We start from the raw sequence: 25,004 nt of genomic DNA, 5'->3' as shown, positions 1-25,004 counted from the left end.
GTGGGAGTTCCCACTGGCACTAATCCAGTGACCTGGGCAGAGGCCTCCACAGAGTGGAGAGTTCAGACCTGACTGACTCAACTCCTGGCCCGCTGTGGAGTGTTCCACTCTGTTCCCGTCTGTCTCTGCTCTGTGGACAGCACAGCACTGCTTCAGTGGCAGTCATAGGCTACCAAAAGCGGTTACTGTGTAATAGATAGGCCAATGCAGAAAATTTGAACAGACTGTAAGGCAAGGCAAGTTTATTTGTATTGCACAATTTGTACACAAAGTATTTCAAAGTGCTTTACAGAATAAGAAAGACATTAAAATCACAATACAAACAGATAAATCATCACAAATAAACATCATAAAATGAACATTAAAAGAGAAAAGTGCAGAATAAAAACCTTTCAGTCATATGCACAGCTAAACAGAACTGTTTTGAGTCTGGATTTAAACATTGTCAAAGTACAGGCCTGTCTCACAGGAAGACTGTAATAAAACTTTTGCAAGATTTGCCAGAAGCTAGATTAAGAAATGTATGTTTAAAATGAATTAATTTTATTGGCCAAGTCTGGTCAGGTGTGTTTCCAGTATCAGTGCATAGGCATTGGGACTTTTTATGCACCTGTATTGTGTCCACTGACATGTTTATTTAGAAATGACACTTTGACAGCATGATAACGTACCTGACAGGCCAAATCAATGTTCTTGTTGCAGTCATCTTACACTTTCCCACATCAGCATTTTAACATGAGCTTTTAATTTGGAAGGTTCCGGTTTGAGACCACACATTTCCGGTATTACCAACGCTTTACTCCTCTGCTGCATCATCCGCAGCATCCTCGCAGGATCAGGGCCGCCCGCTGATCACCCCGTACATAACTCGGTATTTCTCAGGGGTGAGTTAATCGCTGCAAATTTACTTGTTTAGGCCTATATTTATTTTGTCAAATAACAGTGGAAGTGATCAGTTGTCGTTGTATGGACGCTTATGTGCGAGTGTTGTGATGGTAAGATGGGGATGCTAGGTTCTATCCGCAGCATCATGGCGTCCTTGACAAGGGCGGAGGATGCTGAAGAAGAGGCCTCAGCAATGGCATATCTTCATCTTCGACATACATTTTTTCGCTGTTCTTATATGGGCTTTTAACATTATAGTCTTTTGGAGACAATTATGCTAGTTTAAATGTGTCAAGTGTCATGGTCTGGTATTATTTTTGGCTAATATGTCAGCTATTACTGGGCCTGTCCTTCAAGAAAAAAACTGCACTTTAATCTGTCAAAACCATTGGTCAGAACTAATCCGATGATCACATTGGCATGACTGTCAAGATCAACTGGACCTTTATGGCTTACAATTGAATTGTTGTCAGTATAGGCCAGACATTAGCCTACACAATATGCAGTATAAATATGCAGTATAAATCACTTTAGATCAGTAATCCACAAAAAATTACATCAAAAAGTAAACAATAAGCAATGGTATATGTAAATGTTGAAATATAACCTGATGTGTTCCCTGGCAGGTTGTTGTAGCCAGAGCAGTTTGAACCATGGGGGAGCTGTTCCGCAGCGAGGAGATGACACTGGCGCAGCTCTTCCTTCAGTCAGAAGCGGCTTACTGCTGTGTCAGTGAGCTGGGAGAGCTGGGCATGGTCCAGTTCAGAGACGTGAGACCCTTTGACTCTGATCTAGACTCAAGTTTATAGCTGTACTTTATCTCATAATGATATGCTATATCACAATATCAGCAAAGTAATTATTATACTGCAAGAGACTACACTATGTCAAACTATATATAATATAATCTCAGTTGAGCATTCTTGCTAAAATGTTGCAGCTCTTATCTGTACTTTTCACAGTATTTCAAGAACTTTTGACTGACTAACTAAATTTTATATGTTCACTGCAGCTGAATCCAGACGTAAACGTGTTCCAGCGCAAGTTTGTGAATGAAGTGAGAAGATGTGAGGAAATGGACAGGAAACTACGTAAGGATTTTTGATATAATATAGAATATAGAACATTTATTTATATTAACCAATGCCTTTCCCTATACAGGTTTTGTGGAAAAGGAGATTAGAAAAGCCAACATCCCTACAGTGGACACAGGAGAGAATCCTGAGGTTCCTTTTCCCCGGGACATGATTGACCTGGAGGTAGGCTGAACAATTCTGGATTTTATTTTCTGACAAGCATTGGTATTTAAAATCTTTATGTTTTGAAATATGTATTCAGAGCACACGTTGTTAAACACATCCATCAGACTACCAAAATGAAAACTGCTAAACCATTTGAAGAATCACATATAGCAGATTTTCTACATAATTGGACATTTAAACTTAATTGATCCACAAGGAATATTACATGGACACAGTAGCTTGCTAATGCAGTGTGCTGTTGTGTGTCATAGGCCACGTTTGAAAAGCTGGAGAATGAGCTGAAGGAGATCAACACAAACCAGGAGGCTCTTAAGAAGAATTTCTTGGAGCTAACTGAACTCAAGCACATTCTGCGGCGAACACAGCAGTTCTTCGATGAGGTTTGTCTATTTCCTACTCTTATGTGGTATCTGAAAATGTCTCAACAATCAACACATAATTAATATGCACTGAACAATATTTATATCTGATAGTACAGTATAGGTTTTAATTATAATATAATAATATCAGTGCATTAGACTCTGAGGTAGCTAGCTCCTATTTTAGCCACAGATGTCCTGAGGTAGATTGAGCTAAGGCTGCCATCCAATCTGCACCACCAGCCCCTCTGACCACCAACAACTCTTACACACACCACATTCATGCTAGTCAGAATGGATTAAGTGTCTTGCCTAAGGACATAACAACAATGCACTAGAGCCACAGCTGCCCAGTTGTGGCACCTGGTATTCCCAGTGATCTCCTATTCAAGTACTAACCAGGCGCAACCCTGCTTAGCTTCTGAGATCAGCTGAGAGTGGGCATTGACAAGGTGATATGGTTTTCTTGAAGCAGCAACAATGCAATTCAAATTCAAGACATATTAATTGGCATCAATGGTACATTCTTGCATGAAGCTACATTGATGCTTTTTGACCTAGCTTTAGTAATATGTAATGGTTTCTCTCTGAAGATGGAGGACCCTAACCTGCTGGAGGAATCTTCTGCTTTGATGGAGGCCAGTGAGGGAGGCCGCGGAGCCCCTCTTAGGCTGGGGTAAACTCTAATTCTTAGAATTCTAATGATGAAGCAGCTTGAAAACTGTAGCTAACCAGCACTCACTGCATTGGCTGTTAATTCCTTGTTTCAAGCTTCACTGGTATGAAACCAGTTCAAAATGTCATGTAAAAAAATATAATATTCTTACAAGTCTTACAAGTCTTACAAGTAAAACTAACCTAGTCAAAATTACTGAAATCCAAATTTATAATGTGTTCCGTAGTAATTTAATAAGTAGCACAATATGTTTTGTGAAAGAGCAGAAGGCTTAGTTGTCTGCTTTGTTGGCTTTAGGTTTGTGGCTGGTGTCATCAGTCGAGAGAGGATTCCCACCTTTGAGAGGATGCTATGGAGGGTGTGCCGTGGGAATGTCTTTTTACGGAAAGCAGAGATCGAAGACCCTTTGGAGGACCCCACTACGGTCAGTTAACAAGTATATTTCAAAAGAGTTTTAAGCTGAGGCAATGTTCACAGTGCTGATTATGTTAAGCTATTCAAATAAGAACAAGAATCACAAGAAGATTGCAGTAAATAGAAGCAACATAAACAATACAGTGGAAGATAGCTATATTGGATTAATGAAACAGAAGCCCCCACTGGACTAGATGGCAAAAGTAGACTCTCCTTTCTTTCGATGATGCATATTATTGTAATAAGTACAATTTATTTTAAATTAAAGACAACAATCTAAATTATATTTTTATGTTTTACAGGGCGATCAAGTCCACAAATCAGTGTTCATCATCTTCTTCCAAGGAGACCAGCTGAAGAACAGGGTGAAGAAGATCTGTGAGGGGTATGTCTCTGTGACAGTGGGGGGCACATCAAGCTATTAGGCACAGACTGCTACTGACAGCTATGTGATACTATTTCATTATTGTCAATCATGATGAGGCCTTGCAGCTCACATATTTAATATAACATGTTTAAGTGAAAATATTGCATACCGCATACAGAAAGAGAGATATTGACAATACAGTGTGCATGACACACTGTACATGACACTGTTTTTTTGGCAGGTTCCGGGCCTCTCTGTATCCCTGTCCTGAAACCCCACAGGAGCGGAAAGAGATGCTAGCAGGAGTCAACAGCCGCATTGATGACCTCCAGATGGTAATGTTTAACTAATTAATGGATGCTTTGACATGAAACATTTTATATCACGTTTTCTACAAACCAAATTAGTTAAACACATTTTTATCCTATTTGAATTTTGGTAAATATTGTTGAGTAATATAATGTTATATATACACTTAGTTACAATAGATGTTGATACACAAATGTGTGTCCACTGGACTTGTGTAAATGTTTTCCTGATATTTCACAATGCACTGTATGCATTTTACTGTATGCATTTGACACCTCTTTGAAAGGGTATTGGTATTCTTTGTTTAGCCCTGTTGAATACACAGATTAATCAAAAACTGGGTATAGCAGGATGTGACTTTGTGTTTGCGATCACAGTGTTTCAAAGGCTTTACATTCATTCTCTGCCACAAATCTGCCCTGCTTTTCTCCAATAGGTGCCAATGTCTAGACTGGTCAGAGCTCACTGTTCCTCACTGATGGAAAAGTCTCTGACTATTGTTGCTGTTTTTGTGTGTGTGATAATACTAATGTAAGATGTCTTGTTCAGGTCTTAAACCAAACCGAGGACCACCGGCAGAGAGTGTTGCAGGCGGCTTCTAAGACCATGCGGGTATGGTTCATCAAAGTGCGAAAGATGAAGGCCATCTACCACACACTGAATCTGTGCAACATCGATGTGACCCAGAAATGTCTAATCGCTGAAGTCTGGTGTCCTGTCTCAGACCTGGACTCTATTCAGTTTGCTCTTCGCAGGGGAACCGTAAGTTAATCCGCTGCTCTGTAAGGGTTGAGAAAGAAGAAAATACAAGAGTGTTTTGTGTTTTGCAGGAGAGAAGTGGCTCAACGGTGCCCTCTATACTCAACAGGATGCAAACCCAACAGACTCCTCCAACCTTCAACAAGACCAACAAATTCACATCCGGGTTCCAGAACATTGTTGATGCTTATGGCATTGGAAACTACAGAGAAATTAATCCAGGTTATACACTGAGCTCTATAGAAGTAGTCCAGTGGAGACAGGTGCAAATGTTTAAATGGATGCTTGTGTTTTCCAGCTCCTTACACCATCATCACATTTCCCTTCCTGTTTGCGGTCATGTTTGGGGACATGGGACACGGACTGCTGATGACCTGCTTCGCCCTGTACCTGGTCATACGGGAGAGTCGCCTTCTGGCACAGAAGAGTGACAATGAGGTACAGAGGGACCTAGTTGAGTTTGTATTAATCTGCGAGTTAAGTTCAGAGTAGTTAAATTCTTTCTTGATTTGCTTATAGATGTTCAACATGGTGTTCGCTGGACGCTACATTATTCTTCTCATGGGAATGTTCTCAGTCTACACTGGCATCATCTATAATGACTGCTTCTCCAAATCCCTCAACATGTTCGGCTCTGGCTGGAGTGTGCGACCCATGTTTGGCCCAAAAGGCGCAAACTGGTCGTAAGTTAAACTTTTTGCTGTGTTAAATAAGTGCTGGTTTAACAACATTCCAGCATCTGCGTCAATACAAATACCTGGACTTTTTGTACTGTAGGTTTGAAACACTGGATTCAAACGCAGCGCTGCAGTTGGACCCAGCTATACCAGGCGTGTTTAATGGACCTTATCCTTTGGGAATTGATCCGGTAAAACTTTACGTTAAAAAATCAGATGTTTAGTTTTCAGTTATATGCAGTAGTGTTGATCTTGTTCTTACTAAATGAATTGCAAACTGTTCCTTCAGATTTGGAACATTGCCACCAACAAACTGACCTTCCTCAACTCGTTCAAGATGAAGATGTCTGTGATCCTCGGTGTCATTCACATGATCTTTGGAGTGTCTCTCAGTCTGTTCAACCACATGTGAGTCCCACTCCCACCAAGCATGCATCAGCTGTTACATTTAATTTCATTTGATTAATTATAAACTTTTGAATACATTTAATTTAGTTCGACACACAAACTTAGTGAAGTCTGGATGAAGTCTTAACAAGTTTATGTGAAAAACCTCATTTGAAACAGGCTTATATTTTAGGAAATCTGTAGTTACTTCTGTATATTAAGTATAATTTGTCATTCAAGGTTTTGTTCAGTTTCTTAAGATTATGGGGGCATGATCATTATACTGTTAAAATAATACAGTTTAATTGCTCATGAATGACGGTAAAATTGTCTCATTGTCATCACAGGTACTTTAAGAAGCCCCTGAACATCTTTCTGGGGTTCATTCCAGAGATTGTGTTTATGTCCTCTCTCTTTGGCTACCTGGTCCTGTTAATCTTCTACAAATGGACTGCATATGATGTTTACAACTCTAAGGACGCCCCCAGCCTTCTTATCCACTTCATCAACATGTGTCTGTTCAACTACAACGACCCTACCAACAAGCCTCTGTACCGGGGACAGGTGCACACAGCTTCACTCATAAAAATTTTAAAGTTCAGAATACTCAATTCAAGGAAAAGACTGAATGTTTATGGATGGCAGCTGTTTTTAGATTAAGATAGAGCTGATCCATTTAGTCTATATTGAGGCAAACTGATACTTAGCATATTGTAACATAAGAAAGAAAAAAGATGATTTCTTAAGTTGAATTCATGGCAGTCAGTCACCACGCTTTACTGGGCAATATATAAGTATTTAACATGTTGTATAACTCTGTGTGTTTGATTTGTAGATGGGGATCCAGATTTTGTTGGTCCTGATTGCCCTTGCATGTGTCCCCTGTATGCTGGTTGTTAAAACTATGGTGCTTCGGCGTCAGCACCTATGGAAAAAGCACCTGGTATGTCAGTCTTCACCTTCTACTTTTCTGCTTGCATTAACTTTCTTCATTCCTCTTCTGCCATTTATTTCATTGCACACTTTCTAACATAAAGAACAAGGTTTCAATGCCATGAAAAACATATGACCTTAAAGGGCACCTAGTTACAATAGATGTTGATACTAACATTTCATTTTAGGGGCCCTTCAGTACTGGGGGCTCAGTGCATTGAAAAAGGCTCAGGCTTGCTTTAAGCTGGACACAGCTTTTGTGGCTTTTGTATCTAGTCCCAGAAGAGGGAAGAAACCCCTGCAGAGAATCTAGAGCAGTCTTTAGAGCAAACAGGCGTGTCCTCATCATCCACCGGACTCCCCCAACAGGGCACGCAGAAGCTTGGAGGGGTGCGAGTGGGCAATGGGCCCACAGAGGACGAGGCTGGCATCATGGACCACGACCAGCTATCCCATCACTCTGACGAGGGGGACGAGGTAAATGTCACTCCTTACACACTCAGAAAGCTCATTCTGACTCAGTATTGTCTTCTCAATATTGACTGAAATAATATTATGCAGAACTCTATTTTATTTTTCATTGACTTGCAGTCGCAGAATAGATCCCCTATAACTTCCCTCTCATTGAAATTGTTATAGTCCTAATGTTCCTTTTTGTTTATATTACAGCACACTGTGGAAGAACCAGTAAGTACACATCTCACACCTCAGCTGGTTCTATTATACACATACAGATGTAAGGGAAGAACAGTACATGTAACATGCCAACACCTTTGACTCGTTGAAAAGAAACAACAATGGCCTCTTCCATGAACTCTGCTGAACTCTCCCGTGAACAAAGGAGGAGCATGAAAAAAAGGAAACTTATCTTGCCAAGTCAAACCCACAAAGAGTGTAAGCTAGCAATATGTTCCTCTGTTTTTACCTGGCTGTTCCAGACAGGAAAGAGCTGTGCTGCTCCTAGAGAGAGAGCTAAAGAATGTTGTTCAGATACTTTTAAAAAGATAAGAAAGCTGGTTTAAGGAAATGGCTTCTTAATTGATACATTTGCCTGTGGAGACAGTACCAAACCCATTCACACAGCCTTTACTCTAAGTATACTGTATGCTTCAATTCAGTGATCCATTCTCAAGCTTGGGCAAAATGGGTATTTATCATCTTTACTAGTGTTGTGAAAATGTTAATGATGATGTTATTTCTCTACAGTTCAATTTTGGAGATGTGGCGGTCCACCAGGCCATTCACACCATAGAGTACTGCCTGGGCTGCATCTCCAACACAGCCTCCTACCTGCGCCTCTGGGCTCTCAGTTTGGCTCATGCACGTATGTCTGCAAAGCCTCTAAAATTACAGATGGAAGCTTTACCAGACACACAGTGTTTGACAATTGTCTCACTGCCCACAGAGCTGTCCGAGGTCCTCTGGGGTATGGTGATGCGTCTGGGCCTGTCCTCGCGCAGTGGAGGGGGCTTTTTTGGCTTGTCAATCATCTTCTCAGCCTTTGCCACACTCACTGTAGCGATCCTTCTGGTCATGGAGGGGTTGTCCGCCTTCCTGCACGCCTTGCGTCTGCACTGGTAAGAAACTTAAAGTTATTGACTTCATTGGTTGTGGCCATTACAGTTATTCCAGAAACAAAAATGCAGCCTTGCACTCTGAAATTATGGATGAATTTCAAACAAAGAGTCAGGAACATGTTTTAGTTTGAACTTTTAGTCCCTTTTAGTCCTTAGTGTTTAGTTTAGTCCCTTTTTTGCCTCAGTGATATTGCACCATGATCTGATTGACCCTGTCAGTAGCTTCTGTCTTAGTTATTGCTTGTTGCTAGTTTTTAGCTATTAGTTACATGCTATTATATTTTACAGTCCCATGTTTTTCTTATTAGGCAGCTTTTACCATACAATGCCTGATGTAAAGAGCATTTATTGGGACAAATAGATCAGGTAAAGGCCCTAATGTTAATGTCCGTATTTGAATGTCCAGATATCAGTGTGTGTTTACTGGGGCTTTCCTCCCTGTTTAATGGATAATATCAGATCAATCTGACCATGTGTGAAAAGACACATGCGTTCCTGGCAGATAACACTGTAACAGTATAGCTGAATGTGCTACGTGCTATCACCACCCAGCACCGCCTTCCTCTGCTCATACCACTGTCCTGACTCATGTTAAAACCCACAGGCTCGGAAGCTAACTCAATAAAGATGATGCAAAATGTTTACTAAACTGAATACTGTTACTCAATAAAGTATATATTTTCTGTATAGCCAAAACCTTACTCTACATTCATTAGTGCTGTACAATCTGTGTAAACAAAGTGCCACAGTAACCATAGTTAATATAGTAGCTGCCTGTTCAAAGATGTGCCTTTTTCAAACCTTCCTAAAGTAAGTTATGAAAAACTAAGTCCTCTGTGACTGGGAGTGTGACTGTAGCGGTTGGACTTTGGAAAGGTGAAAGGTTAAAGGTTGTAGGAAAGTATTTTTCACAGAGTTAAGTAAATAGTGGTTTTCAAAGTGTAGCCTGTTCACACATAAATGCTGATGAGCTAGCTATACAAACACACGCTCTCCCCGCGCTCACTGACTTCACCCCGCACAGACTTCAATCAAATCTAAAGCAGGACTACACCAGGATTAAACCAGGGAATGAACCAGGACTACATCAGGACTAAACCAGGGACTAAACCAGGACTACACCAGAGCTAAACTAGGAAACTAAACGGAGACTACACCAGTACTAAACTGTAGACTAAACCGAAACTACACCAGAACAACACTATAACTGAGTGAGGACTAAACCAGGTCTATACCAGGATTTATGTCCAGACCCAGTTCTACCCCTTAGGCCTTTGCCTTAGTCTTACCACTTAATTTTGTGCATTCACAAGAGTAAGTAAGTATTCAGGATTTAAAGAGGACTAAACAAGGACTAAACCATGGACTAAACTACACCAGGATTACATTAGGCCCAAACAAGGCCTAAATGAGGACTGAATGAAACGTAAACCAGACTACACCAGCACAAATCTGGGATTAAACCAGTGTTAAAACAGGACTAAACCAGAAGTGCAGGATAACACTAGGCCTAACTATAACTATAACTCTATATGTAATCTGAAACCCATTAGGCCTAAACAAAGATCAGTTTATCTCCATTACTGAATCATAATACGGTGCCTCCTACAGGTCACACCAGTACATTTCTTGTACTGTTTTTATCGTGTTTATTGCCTATTTGTTTTGCAGGGTGGAGTTCCAGAACAAGTTTTACTCAGGCCAGGGCTTTAAATTTGTCCCATTCTCGTTTGAGAGTATCCTGGAGGGTCGCTTTGACGAGTAGAGACAGAGTGCAGTCTAAAACCCCTCTAAACATGCATGAACCTCCCTGATGCCCTCTTCTGCCTCCTAGTGCTGATTGTGGTGTTTGTGGTAACATTGTGTACAAGTGACAAGATTGAGCACTGTTGCTTATCATTCATTGTGGATCATCCAAAACTGAAAAAAAACCAAAAACAAATGAAAAATCAAGTACATTCAATTGATACTCATAGGATAATCAAAGGGTCTAGCTAATTAATCCCATGATCCAGAGCAGAGTCCTTGTTACAATTATGTTTTTACAATTGTGTTGTGTTTTTTTGTTCATTTGTTCTTTTTATTTTACCATTATTTCTTATTCAAGGGAGACCAGGATTATTTATTTATTATTTATTTAATCAGTATATATGTTATGGTCTTGGAACATCAGCACACTGGGAGCTGAATGATATGAAAGTAATTAGAAGTGTGATGAATTATATTTTTTTAGTTATTTTATTATTACAGTATTTGCACATATCAAATGTTAAAATCACCAGTCAGTTAAGATCAATTGTAATTGTACATTAAATGGTGAATACAATAAATAAATACAATCTCTGTGTGAACTACTGTGTGATTGTGTCTAAAGAGATGTGAAGCAGCGTCTGGAGTCAGTTCTTGTGTGGACCAGCTGATGTTCTTTCCCAACAGTACTGTGCATTAAGTGAGCTGTCAGTCTGTGATGTTCAGTAAAGTTACGCTGATTGACCTTGTGTCCTGTGTTTTGTCTTGGGTTTTGGGGCTGAGGTCTTCTATCAACAAAGCAAAACAACAAAAATATTGCTTCATAGTTTGCTCTAAAACTGAATTGGTAAACGTACTGAATTCATCTCTTTAGCCGCTTTGACCCAAAACAGAAGTGTGTTGAAAAAAATCTGCCAAAATAATAATAATAATTCTTAATTTATTATATTTAATTTATTTACTATATTTATTGATTTGATTAGACTTTGCCTGCCCCAAAGGTTAAGATTTTGGTGATTTTTTAATGCTGCTTGCCATTGGTGCATTTCTTTTTGATTGGGCACTTGATAATTTTCTAAAATAGACTTTTGAGGGAGTATGTCTGAGATGAATTCTGAATCTTTCAAAACCTGGTGACAAACGGCATTCATTTTCTATGTATTGTAAAAATCAAACAGAGTTGTTATTCATCAGTAGTTTATTCTGTGTAAAAGTCAAATCTTACAAAAATGAGCCATGCTGCAACAAACAGAACGCCATTAATGACATTTAATACAACCCAACATTTGGCTTTATTTACAAAGTCTATCAAAGCGCCATCACAGCACAAACTGACAGAAGAGACCAGTTTCACTATCAAAACATGTACAAATCTCTAACCACTATATACTTCAGTACCTCAGATTCTTTAGAACTATTCACATGTTTTCTGTTATTTGTATCCAAAATAAATTGTGCACCATAACTCATCTCAATTCTTTTCAGACAGTAATATTCCCATTACATTAAATCATCTTATCAAATATATATATGTAGATATAGATGTGTGTATATATTTATATATATAGCACCACATTAATGGTTGAATATAATCAGAGGGGATGTCACATACAAAAGACCCGTGTTAGTATCAACAAAAACAAAAGCAATCTCCACTGCTCTTTCGCTCCCATGGAAACCAATCACTTTTGAGTTACAATGATCATATGACAAGAACATTTCAGTAGCTGTTCACAAGTTTCTTTTTGGTTGCAATGGGCTTCCATGTGTAGGGGTCACAGCGAGAGGGAGAAAGACTAACGCAACACAAACAAGTAGAGCACACAATGAACACGCAAGCACAATTCACCAACACCTGGCACGCTGGTACGAACAAATGCAAGGCCAAGTTCACCAGCATTTCTGAAGCATTTCAATTATAAAAGCACAAAAAATTATTATTAGGTCCTAAATAATGTTTAAAAGCACCTTAGAGAAAAAAAAAATGGATGCGCCTCTCATATTATTAGAAATGCTACAGATTAGGTGTTCAGAAGTGTTCAAACAGTCCAGGGTTGAGTCATTATTGCCCCATATTAATACAGGTAACATGTATTAATTGACTAATAGGATTCATAGTGTATTGTCTGGGATCTGGTCTCAAATGTATTGTGGTGCAGTCATCCTATGTGCTGGTGTTCTGGAAAAGAAAACAGCTGTATTTTCTCCATACTCCACAGCAAAGTCTAATGTTATTCTAACAATCCACAAACCAAAGCCTGGATAAATGTCAACAAAATAGATGTTATAGTATTGTAACTCCTCTAATAATCATCAATGCCAAAGAGTGAGCAACAAAGAGGGCGCATTCATCTGCACTTAGTTACGATATTACACTTTTTTAGTTTTGTTTTGAAACAGAAAGACATTTATGTTGCTTCGGTCTATAAAAGGTGTGTAAGATCTTGTTTAGTTATGTTCAAATGGGTCAACAGGCATACAGGAAGTCTGGTTCATTCCACCTGATCGAAATTGGCCTTGCATTTGACCCACCAGAGAAAGCCCACATTATTATACAGTTATAAGACCTATTGGACCCTTATACATTTGAAAGGAAGTTATGAATAAAAAATAAAACACAGGTACAAGGTTAGCCATATTGAAAACTGAAATTTGGGGATTAACTAAAGATTTTCCAACATCACAAGCAGCAGTTTTGATTGTGCATCGTTTGGGTTCATCTGCAGGAGGCTAGCAGCACAGATTCAACAGTCTTATTTATTTCTGTACTAAGATTTTTTATTAATGCTCTATAGCGCCCCTTCTGGAGCCTCAGTGATTCTGCTGATTGTGACACAGGCTTTATTGCTCATTTGGTCTTAAAATAGTTTTCCCTCCCATCTCCCAACATGTTAGTAATCGTAACTAGTCAATTTACATGGACTAAACAGGGACCCACTTGTGAGGGACAGTACACAACTACAAGAGAAGCAAAATTCATTCCTGTTTTGGAACACAAAATATTGAACGTTATCTTCAACTTCCAATGTTTTCTTCTAACTTAAATATTTTCAATACCTAATGAGCCCATTTACTGTGGTCCCTCTAAGTTAGCATGTTTTGATGAGAAAAAAACATAGATGAGAGACAGTACCCAAATGCACATACAAAATAATATTAAAAATACAACTTCAATAAATGGCCATGCAAAATGTCACACAAAACTGGCCCAGAACTTAATATATATAGTTTTGCCTGTGTATTTCAACACATTTTTAACAATACGCAAAGGGTCTATTAATATGTGAATGATTCAGGTATTAGGGCGAAATGTAAGCATAAATATAAAATCAGGATGATCTGTTAATAATTCTCAATAGAGCATTTGTCAAGAGCATTTTTTGTCTAGTCCAGGGTGTCAAACTTTAAACCATACATGATAAAAAAAGTCATGGGACCCTTGATCAAATAACAAACACAAAACATCTTTAATACATCATCATTATCACTTCTATAAAAGTCTTTTTTATAAATTTTACGTAGCTTACATATAACTCCATAGAACAGATGCACGTGATCATTTGAGCCAATGTAACAAAGAAATCTTCCTGAGAATTGAATGAGGAAACCTTACTGGTAGAGATAGGATTTCTTAGCATCTTCTGCCGCCAATAAAATACATTTGTCCAACATTTATTTATTACATCATCTGGATAAATCTTGATAAACTCTGAAATCTCTACTTATTGCATATGTTAATGTTGTATCAGATTTCACGACTACCTCATGTGCTGTCATACAATTTGTTGTTTTGGCGTTATGTTATATGTTTTTTTTTTTTTTTTTTGCATATGCCAACACACACATTTAGCTTGTGGCTAGCAATCAGAGGTAGTACAAAACAGCTGCAGAGATCACACTATAGTTTTCTCCATACCATCACAGTCAAAAATGTATTCTATATTTTTATACTTTTTATATATGACTCTATTTAAGCCCAGTATTTAACAGTATATTATGAATGCTGCCATAACTATAGAAAAAGCAGTGCATTGTTCATTATTAACCAAGCTGTAATTCTGTGGCTCAGCTTTGAATCTAGCTTGCATACACGTGGCACCCATATGAAAAACGCCCACTAAATTCCTCCCCTTAGTTTTTGCATTTCTATTGAAAAATATGTGAATGCTACACATGTGAATGCTGCCAATGTCTCCAGTGTGTCACTTTAGATTTGGTGTTAAGATAGATTAAATATGTTGTATTATTTAAATATAATGAGAACTTATTTTAGTGTTAATTTGAAGAAAATGCTTCACAAATTTTTTTTGTTACTTCAACAATTACCACCTTGCACTTTGGCATGTGACAGCAAACTAGGTTTTCTGCTCACAACCCCTATAAATGGTTGGTCAGCACTTAACAAAATGTCATAGATTCTGCATCATTTAACCAGTTGTGACACACTTGAGACCAGGGTAATTGTCCTCCCTTGCCTGCCGTAGTGTGGACATGAAAGAGTTCTGTAGAATCAGAGGTCCTTATCACACCAGTAAGGTTACGCTATCACCATCTGCCAACAACAAACATGTCATGTGCCGCACTTAGCCTTTAGCATCTCTGACCAACATGAATAAACAGGGCAGTGCTCCTTTCACTGGGACATTTAAGGACTTTAAGGAGTCACAAGAAGGCCCACTCACACTTTAATTGCAAGTTTCAAATTGTGCAAAATAGAAAATGAGTTAGATTTAGATTTTCCGTATAATTTGAAGACATAATCATGTTTTTATAAAGCAAGACTCCCAAAAATCTCTCAAGAATTTGCGAGTGGCAGCGTAGGTTAATAAAACTATGAATAATTAGAAGAGCATTCCTCTGGTCTGATATCGTGGCAGTTGATTTGTCTGGAAGCTAAAGTTTTCAGATGTCCACAGATTTTTGTGCCGTCATGTTTGTTCAGAAAGATGCAACAGACTTGGAACAAAAAGAAACTGTTGATGAAGATGAGCAGCTTTGTTCTTACATCACATGCTGTAATGCCTGTAGTCTATAGACCCTTTAAATGCTATGTCCTCACAATGTTCAAAAGCACAGAATGGAGGTGACCAGAGGCAACAGTGAACTGGACCAAAATACCCTGTCAATGATTTTAAATCTTCTGAAGAAATGTCAGTTTGATTTTCAAATTACAAAAAAGAAGAACTTTTCCTAGCCTCAAAATCGTATTTAGAGTCCACAAGAAGCATAGTTTGTGGTAAAGGATGTGAGATATTGGTGGAGAATATTCAAAACTATTGTGGAGTAGTATTTGTCCTAAAAAAATAGGATTTTGCCTTGATCAAAAAATACTCAATGTCATTTACCAAAATTGTTTATATTTTATGATAGTCTGTGGTTTCTCAGTTGAAATCACCTGTTCCACTTCACCTTTGCATCTAGGGGCCTCTGTTCTGGAATAAGAATGTTTTTGCTTAGAAACTTTTAAAGGGTCAATAGTTCAATCTGAATACATAAACTTTGTGAATAGAATCATCTTTAAGAAACATGGAGCTTCTCTCACACAGCCACAAAAGTCATGTAAAATAACGTCAGGACAAAATGAATCATTACAAAAGATATTCAAGTACTATGAACAAAACAATAGTCCATCAGGCAATATAGTCCATAAGAAAACAAAATATGCACAAGTGTCAGCTCCTACTCTGCTCTGACCAAAGGGAATCCTGTGTGTCTGACTCCGGACCTGACGAGACAAATGTAAAAAACAAAAGTGAAGAGCTGGCTCAAAAGATGATCCTCACAGTTTGGACAGGTCTCCAGAGGCTGACGGAGAAACCCGCTTTTGTTCGAAGCCTTGTTCTTATTGGTCCACCATTCACCAGCAGAGGACCGCCCGCCTGCGTAGAGTCTGCTAGGCTGGCCTCTGTGTGGTGGGCTGCCTGCTCGCCTTAGGGCTCCTGTTTGATGTAGTAGCTGCCCGAGCCATTGCTCTCCTGGTCTGAGATGGTCTGGGAGAAAGTGAAGTCGTCCACCTCGGCGGCCTCCTCCTTCATGCGCAGTGTGGACTCTGCACAGAGGCACAGCACACACTATTCTCAGTACACAGAACAACTCAAATAACCAGCATCTTTTTATGCAGCCAAATCCTGGGAGAATCTTCCTGAAGATGTGAGACAGGCCTCTACTTTGACAATGTTTAAATCCAGGCTCAAAACATTTCTGTTTAGCTGTGCATACGACTGACAGGTTTTTATTCTGCACTCTTCTGTTTTAATGTTAATTTTATGATAATTATTTGTGATTATTTATGTTTTGATTTGTGTGATTTTAATGGCCTTCTTATTCTGTAAAGTACTTTGAATAACTTTGTGTAAGAATTGTGCTGTACAAATAAACTTGCCTTGCCTAAAACGTGACTATCAAGGAGAAGTAAACAATATGGATCACAATATAAAAGCGGAAACTATATAATAGATGGTATACCTAGTAAGGTTGGTTACTGATAGATTTTATAATTTTTGGACATGTTTCAGGCTTTTTACATTATAGCTATAAGCTGTGCATCCTCACGTCTTTTCTTTGTTATATTCTCTGCAGAGCCTCCACAGTCACTCTTTAAGTCGCTCGAAACTTTGGAGGCAGACAGATATTGTGTCTAATTATTGCGGCTATTAGTAATTGAGAAGAAAATCAACTGCAGTGGACACAAAATTATATCACAATATTCCAAATTTCATATCATCACCAAATATATCACAATATATGACCAGCAATGTGGCCCAGCCCTAAACGCTTTTGTAGAAATACATCATCATACTTCAACTCAGGCCTGTTGAACACAAATCACATACATTCCATTAAAAAGCATTTTAAGCCAGTTCATTCACTAACCCATGATAAATTGTTCCTCCCCTTTCAGCTGTCTTTAGTCACTGATCCTGACAGGTTTCAGGACAGGACAAAATTTTAAAAATTGCATTTCCAAAGCAAAACAAAACAAAAATTTTACACGTTTAACACATTTTCACTGGCCAACAAAAGTGACATTATACAGCAAATTTGGACATAATCTTATAATGAGCTCACACAAGTGATTATGCAAAGTCAACAACATCAACACTCCTCATCATTTAAGTCAATTAATAAAATTACCTAGGTGAACTAGGTAATTTTCCATGACACAGAGCTGTTACTGCTTTGCCTGGAATGTTCCACAGTATTAACCTTTTAAATGTATTTACTTATCTAACATTTATTCAATTACGGAATGAATGCTTGATAAATAAATGGCTTTACTGTGAGCAGGCTCACCTCTCCACGGACCTGCTTGTCTCCATGAAGACAGCCATCTAATGCCATACTGATGCGCATTCTAAGGAAAGTAATATAATCTCTATAAAGAAGCAGATGTAGAACCTCTAGCAAAAAAAAAAAGTAGTGCACCTTTAACATAGGCCTGGATAAGTAAGCCTCTGAAACCAAAGTGTGAACAGTTCACTTCATCTCTTGTTCTTTCGTGAATGTTTATTGCTGTCATGAACAATAAGAACAGAGCCCACAGAGACCATCCAAAGCTCTTTGAGACGCATGAATTCCTACCTCTTTCTGAGTTAGTCCCTCTCACTCAGCATCACCTGGAGCATGCACCTGGCTAGACCAGGTCTGTCTCCACAGTGGGGCCATGGTTAGAGGATAGTATGCCATTACCTGATTTGAGGGTTTGGTGTAGGCGTTTTCGGGGCCGATTGGGCCCCTGGGTGGGATAAGGGGGCGGACTCTGCTCTTCATCCCCTGAGAAGCTCCTCCTCCTGCCTGCCTGACTGAAGGACCGTCGACCAACCGGAATCTTCCTCTCTAAACATTAAGCCAGATGGAGTGAGCTACCAGGGGCTCAGCCAGACTCACTGGAGCCCCTGATGAGCTGGGCTATGCTGACCCAGTGAACACATGCACTGCCTGCTTCAGTGCTGCACAAACCAGCCACACACTCCTGCTATAGGTCCTGCTATTTTAGTTAACAACCAGACATGTTGTGATTTTGCACTTGAACAAAGGCACAATAACTGACCCACTGTATTTTATTAGAACAGGCTGGTTTACTGCAGATCAGTCTGAAGTCCACAGTGCACTGCTCATGTTTAGTGCTCAGCTTGTTTTCTGTTCACACATATACTCTCCTGTTTCCCGTGGCAACCTCTATGTGTGTGTTAATGTCTATCCTTTCCAAATCAGCCACAACGTGAACCAGATGTCAAGACAGATTAGCACACCCAGACCCAGTGAGCACGTAAAACGTCAAAAAACGGTTTAAACTAGTGGTGTACTCACTTTTCTTTTGGCCTTTGTACTGAGGAGCTTTCTTTTTCTGCTTGGGTACAGACGCAGCAACGTCTCTGTTACCTGAAGAAGACACATTCATCGTAATGTTAGTCTTACAAAAATGAGCAGGTTTGTCACTTTTGGGGTATAACTCACAAGGAACTGACTAACCAAATCACAAAGAGAATGTCCAAAAGAGGGTGTATTTTACTTCTACTTTACTATGGGCTATTAACTGATAACACACAATATATTTAGATTACCATGTTAGCTTTTACTATTTTGAAAATGCTATATTTGCCAAAACTTTTTTGATGAGAGAACAATGTTATAACATGGTAGAAAGTTCCAAAAAGCCGATTTTGCATAAACAAATATCAAAAAGCACTGTGTTGATGGATTTGCTTCATATTTTTTCAAAATCTCTCTGATGAGACAATAATTCAGGTTCAGTTAAAATAGAAATAAACGGCTTGGTCTGTAGTGAGGGTCTTACTCTGTGCGGCGGGGGGCTGCAGCTGGTACCCTGTCAGTTGACACCAGCCTACAGGGTACAGGTCCGGAGATTCACAGTCCACCCACTGGTCATACTCATCCTCCCAGCCGTCAAAGTGGATTCTCAGTAAACGATGCACAATCCTGGTTACCGTGGCAACACACACCAGCCTCGGCTCCATCAGATCCACCGCCTCCAGCTTCATGCCCTGTCGAAAGCCGTGGTTGGGCACCTCCTATAAAGCACAAACAGAGAAATAGCATGGTGAGCAAACTAGAGTCAGATGAGCCTAGAAGAGTAAATCAGTGATTCAGTATACAATTAAGCTAGTGGGAACCTAAGTGAATACCTTGTTAAAGAGCTTGACTGGAGCAGCTATGGAACCTGTTTCTCTGAGGTAGTCAAACCATTTAAATGGCAGTTTAGTGTACCCTAAAAGAAACAAGGCATGAATGACAACGATAAAAAGGTAGATTAAAAAGTGAGACATTGAGACATTATGTTCTGTATTGCATTTAGTCTGTATGTCAGGTTCGTACCTCTTGGGGGTGTGAGATCGATCTCATTGATTTCACAGAAGCCGGCAGGGAAAATGGAGGGGGACGTGCCGTGATAACAGAACCAATCGGACCCGTCCAGTGCCTCTGAGCCATCTATTCCGATCATCACATAACCATCTGCCAGCACCTGAAACAGCCCAGCATGGTTAGCGGGGGCACTCTCTTCACTCCTCTGTCACAGAGCACTCACCTTTCTGACAGTGGCTACACAGATGGCCGAGAGGTTGAGTGGGTCGATAGCTTCCAACTTCATCCCATCTTTAAACCACTCTCCACTTTGATCCACATCTTTGACCTATTATTAAAATGGTTTCATAATTATACATTGCTAGGTAGAGTAATGTATACATTAAAAAATATAAATATAAACCTTTTTTGGCCACTGAGATGTGGAATGACATAAGAGGAGAATGTAATGCCTATGACTTTTACAATACACAATACATTTTTTTTCACAAATATTTAAAAAAAACAAAATACAGTGCATCACCTTTTGAAAGAGCTGTGGTGGAGCATCCCGCTGACCATCCATTTTCTTTGTAACATCTGAAAAACATAAAATAAAAATCAATTGATGACTGCATCCATAATTTATAATGCATTTTTAAATAAACATTTACATTTGCATCCCTTGGATGAAATGTAATTTCATTCTATATATCTCTAATCTCTCTGTATGGCGTTTACATTAAAATACTGACTTGCTTTTTTTTCCTTCTTTTTTTGTATGTGTTTATTTGATAGGGTCAGAATGAAAAACATTGTTGAAGTTCAAACATTTAACAATACAATATAATAAGGACAAACAGTACATTTAACACAGAATATTCACAATGAAATGTTTTTAACTTCACAGGTTTAACTTGATTTTTAGCTATAGTTCGAACTTACAGTAAAAGGTCTCATATTTGGCTGGTCTGCGATCACAATGATATCTGGAGAAAAGCCATTAATACATTTAAAAACCTCTCCTTGCGGCCCTCTGCGCCCTACTCCCCTGAACTTGAGATTCCAAATCTGACTGGGACTTTCCTGGCACTTCTTACCAAGTGTTATTGCTCCAGCCATTTCAAACTAAAGCCTGAATGTGTATCTGACCCACCGGAGCGTTTGAAGCGGTGACCGATTGAGCGGGACCAGCCGATGTTGTGGATCAGTGGACTATACATGTGGCACCAGAAGTCATCAGAGCCATCCTCGCTCTCCTCGTAAACGAGCCGCAGACGACCCCCAATCACCTGCTCCACCAGAGCCACCCGCGTTCGGCACAGATAGTTCTTATCCACCACTTCCACACGCATCAGCTTCTTAAAAGGGAACTGCATGTTCTCGTGAACCTGAGGAAAACAACAAACTCAATGAGGTCATAAATGACCACAAGTTCATATATCAGTTTAACAGGCAGCAGGGTGACAAAGTGTCTACCACTAACCTCTACCAGAAAAAATAAGTAGTGCACCTTTAACATAGGCCTAGATAAGTAAGCCTCTGAAACCAAAGTGTGAACAGTTCACTTCATCTCTTATTCTTTCGTGAATGTTTTTTGCTGTCATGAACAATAAGAACAGAGCCCACAGAGACCATCCAAAGCTCTTTGGGGTGCATGAATTCCTACCTCCTTCTGAGTTAGTCCCTCTCACTCTGCATCACCTGGAGCATGCACCTGGCTAGACCAGGCCTGTCTCCACAGTAGAGCCATAGTTAGAGGATAGTATGCCATGACCACTAGTTCAGTATCTAGAGATAGGTTACTGACCCTGACAGGTTTCAGGACAGGAGAAATTTCTCACAAGGACAATAAAGTGTACCTTAATCTTAACTTAAATATTAGACAAGTTACATGTGGAAGGGTTATAAAACTTCTGCAGTTGTGGGGTTAGGAACCGTTCTCAGGAGCAGCCATCAGAAAAAAATGGTACTTTTAGAAGAAGAGAACCTTTACCTTGGTGTTGAAGTCTGGTGGCAGTGTTTTTGCTCCAGTGAGACGCTTTACCAAAATGGCCTTCCAGTTTGAGTATTTGTGTTGAATACCTAAAAGCAGTATCAAAAACAATCATCAGAAAGATCTTGTTTAGTGCATTCCTCAAACTATGTACAAGTTCTGTTTACTGATTCGAGGTATATACTAATCTATTAAAATCACACATTTCCTGAGTGATAAAGGCACAACTAACTTTTAGGAGGTACAAGGGGTTTGCTGCTGGAGGCGCACCATCCAACAGGGTGCACCTCAGGAATACAGAGATTACACCAAAAGTCTTTACTGTTGTCCCCATCAAAACCCTCATAGCGAAGCAACGCCTTGAAGCCTGCAGAAACAGAAACACAGTATAGCAGTTCAGTATAGCAAGGCTTCATTTCATTTAACAAAGAAAAAAAAAAAACAGGCTGCAAATAGGCGTAATTCTATTAGCAGCAAGTTGCTGCTCGCCAATAATCTAGAATCACATAAGAAAAATCTAGTCCTCTTTCAATAAGTCAGCTGTTTACTCATGAGTAAAAACAGTACTATCCACAATCACTTACAATATAATAGTTGCATAAATCCACTAAATTTGTATTCAAATTATACTTATAATTAACCTGCTAGCTTGATGATCTCTGCGATCCAGTAGACTTTAGTGGAGAGACTGGTATCAGAGTTGATGACCTCTAGCCTCACTCCTTCTGCAATGCCTCCCCAACACATCCCCATGGGGGCCTGGTACAAAGAGGTAAATGCATTTCAGTGAGTTGAAAGCCGTAACTCTTCATATGGGAGTGGTGCTGGCTTACATGTTTAAAACAGCTGACAGGGGCTCCTTCTGTGTTATTGTTACAGATGTAGTGTCCCCAGTCAAAGCTGTCTGCTGCTACAACTAGGACATAGAGAAATATGATTAGCACACAGCTTTGATTTTGTTGTATTTATGGTTTAAAAGTACATACCGGCTTTTGACTTGGCCTGGTTCTGTTGACTTGCTTGATATTGAGCGTAGGCAGCCAGCTTTGCCATAAGAGGTTGCTTCTGTAAGACTTTTGCCTTCTTTGTTGGTGGCTTGCCCTTTGAAAAAAACAAACAAAAAACATTTCAATATATTTAAGAGAATATGGAGAATTTGCAAGTGTTTTGACTGAGGATGAAATAGATATTGTGGCCAAAGTCAATACTGTCAGTCTGGAAACAATGAAAATTTGTATTTTAATATCTGACCAATAGCATAATGTGTGACTGTGATTGGCAGGGAAGAAGGGGCCAGAAGTGCAGCTTGGAAGGCACACTTCTGTCAGTCTGCCCCAGGGCAACTGGGGAAGAGTTGATGGTGTCAGAGAGGTTGCAAAATATATACGAATAACAGATATTCATCAAAACCAAAAGTTTTAGATGCCTACAATGAAAATTACCTGGAGTCTGGCCAAAATGCTGGCTTTTTTAGAATTTGAGGAGTAACTTCTGGAACATGAGACGCTGCAGAAGCGCTTGGTTTTTGAGTAGAATGCATCCCGCACTCCAACCATCCCACACATCTCACAGGTGGCTTGGGAAGAAAAAAGAGCAACACAAAGAAATAACTAAAACTTGATAATATAACCATATAATTAATGCATACATTATTGTCAGGGTGAATAAATTCCATAAAATGGTGCTGTATACACGGATATACAATTTGAGGCATACAGTACAACTTATACTTATAATGCACCTTATTTCTTTATTACTTACTTATTTAATCAAATTACCAGGTTTAGTGGATAATGTGGATAATGTGGATAATGAGATCCTTTTAACCACCACCAACCCTCTCTCCATTCTCTACGTACCCATTCCCGCCTTGCCATCAGGGTAGGTGTACACCTGTCCATTATTCTTGATGATGGGCAGATTAGCCGGGATAGAAGGCACAACTTCATCCTCACTGTCCTCGGAGCTGCTGGTTGACTCCTCACTGCAGCTGTCGTAGCCATCAAACATCCCGAAGGAGTCTCTCCGTTTACGCTCCGAACGAGGAGTGCGCTCAGCCTGGGAAAGGACAAGGACAAGGAAAGGCCGTAAGTCATAGCGGTTTCCTTCCTTTTACAGTGCATTCAGAAGCTATTATATTAGAAGAACATGTTTACAATAAATTGTATGTTATTAAGATATGGTAAGAAATTGTATTTTTCATTCTTTGAAAACACTCCAAAATCCTGTTTTATAGCCCAATAAGTGTAGAATAATGGAAATAAAATTACTTTGAGGGTTAGTATGTAGCCACAACATAATGCAAGAAAATGGAAGGACAGAGAATACTTTCTGAAGACACAGTACACACCACTGCAAGTATGCTACATGTAAGGTCTGTTATTTTAAATGTAGTGGTAGTAGTAAGAGGCTATACAACTTTTGCATTGCAAAATTATACACAATTGTATTAATAATATGGTAAACAATCAGGGAACGCGTGACTCAATAAAATGTATAAAATTGGGAAATTTGGACATTTTATTGGGACATTTTGACAACATAGTCTTGCTTTAAATGAAAGCTGTAAAGATGAAGTAAAAACATCAGATAAAGGTCTTGAGATGTGTCAGTTGTGGTTGACAGTGTAGTATTGTTTACAGCTCGCACACTTCCTTCTTTGAGAATAGCAGGTGATGTGAGCAGGAAATGCATGCTTGAAAATGAAAATGACAGCGTGAAATATGTTGAATGAATCTGCACAGTAAATACTTCAGAAGAAAAGCGCTAAAATGTTAAGCTGGCCGATCATATAAAAATAGCTGCAGCTAACGTTAGCATCGTGCTAGCGGAAACCTGTTTTTCTTGTTTTCAATAGCAGATACATGGCAGCAATATGTTGCAATATACTAGTTAGAGACGTGCACATTTTGAGATCTTGTTATGGATTTTGTTACTGAATACATGTCATGGGGCGCTTCATATTTAACTGGGATGTTAGCTTGTTTCCTTAAAAAGATAACAACAAAGGAGGAGCGCTAGCCTAAGCAAATCCCGTAGAGAAGCTCTGCGGCCCTTTACATTTCTTTTTCACTCACCAAATCCCGTGTGTCTTCCATCAGCCCTTCATATAGGCAACATTCAGATTATATATGCCATGCACCACAAACCGCACCCCATATAGTTGGCTGTATTATTAGCTATAGAATGTTTAAATCTTAAATGAGTAGTACAGAGCAGGATATCAACAAATTACGGCACTTGTGCGCATGTGCGTACGTAACCTACTTTCGTGTGATTGGTGGATCAAGAATGGAGGTCACAGAGCGCTACAGAAACACAACAGTGGTCCCATCGTCAATGAATGAATGA

The 25,004-nt window shown here is 39.3% G+C and overlaps 2 protein-coding genes across 3 annotated transcripts; one reads left to right on the top strand and one right to left on the bottom strand.

Moving 5' to 3' along the window:
- Nucleotides 1-1,516: 1,516 nt before the first annotated feature.
- On the top strand, nucleotides 1,517-10,987 carry atp6v0a1b (ATPase H+ transporting V0 subunit a1b). Of its 2 annotated transcripts, none has more exons than XM_033985348.2 (21): nucleotides 1,517-1,655; nucleotides 1,898-1,976; nucleotides 2,047-2,144; nucleotides 2,399-2,527; nucleotides 3,100-3,182; nucleotides 3,480-3,606; nucleotides 3,899-3,981; nucleotides 4,205-4,298; nucleotides 4,822-5,034; nucleotides 5,103-5,253; nucleotides 5,330-5,469; nucleotides 5,551-5,714; nucleotides 5,809-5,899; nucleotides 5,998-6,116; nucleotides 6,443-6,659; nucleotides 6,931-7,038; nucleotides 7,398-7,505; nucleotides 7,698-7,715; nucleotides 8,235-8,352; nucleotides 8,434-8,605; nucleotides 10,277-10,987. In XM_033985348.2, the coding sequence occupies exons 1-21, from the start codon at nucleotides 1,539-1,541 to the stop codon at nucleotides 10,368-10,370; spliced, it is 2,523 nt and encodes an 840-aa protein (XP_033841239.1). In that variant the 5' UTR covers nucleotides 1,517-1,538; the 3' UTR covers nucleotides 10,371-10,987. The 2 variants fall into 2 exon arrangements, with proteins under 2 accessions (XP_033841239.1, XP_033841237.1); XM_033985346.2 differs by having other exon boundaries at nucleotides 7,305-7,505; nucleotides 10,277-10,536.
- A 2,810-nt stretch (nucleotides 10,988-13,797) lies between these two features.
- On the bottom strand, nucleotides 13,798-24,926 carry mbtd1 (mbt domain containing 1). Its single transcript, XM_033985353.2, has 16 exons — nucleotides 24,731-24,926; nucleotides 23,513-23,711; nucleotides 23,096-23,229; nucleotides 22,640-22,754; nucleotides 22,487-22,569; nucleotides 22,295-22,412; nucleotides 21,886-22,020; nucleotides 21,654-21,742; nucleotides 20,814-21,048; nucleotides 20,202-20,257; nucleotides 19,902-20,006; nucleotides 19,691-19,838; nucleotides 19,501-19,583; nucleotides 19,152-19,386; nucleotides 18,665-18,736; nucleotides 13,798-16,403 (listed from the first exon to the last, which is right to left on the bottom strand). The coding sequence occupies exons 1-16, from the start codon at nucleotides 24,749-24,751 to the stop codon at nucleotides 16,285-16,287; spliced, it is 1,947 nt and encodes a 648-aa protein (XP_033841244.1). The 5' UTR covers nucleotides 24,752-24,926; the 3' UTR covers nucleotides 13,798-16,284.
- Nucleotides 24,927-25,004: the final 78 nt, after the last annotated feature.

This window comes from Periophthalmus magnuspinnatus, chromosome 19 (genome assembly GCF_009829125.3).
Source record: "Periophthalmus magnuspinnatus isolate fPerMag1 chromosome 19, fPerMag1.2.pri, whole genome shotgun sequence".
NCBI classification, from domain to species: Eukaryota; Metazoa; Chordata; class Actinopteri; order Gobiiformes; family Gobiidae; genus Periophthalmus; species Periophthalmus magnuspinnatus.
Note: the sequence above shows the minus strand (reverse complement) of the source record. Positions and strands in the feature narration are given on the sequence as shown.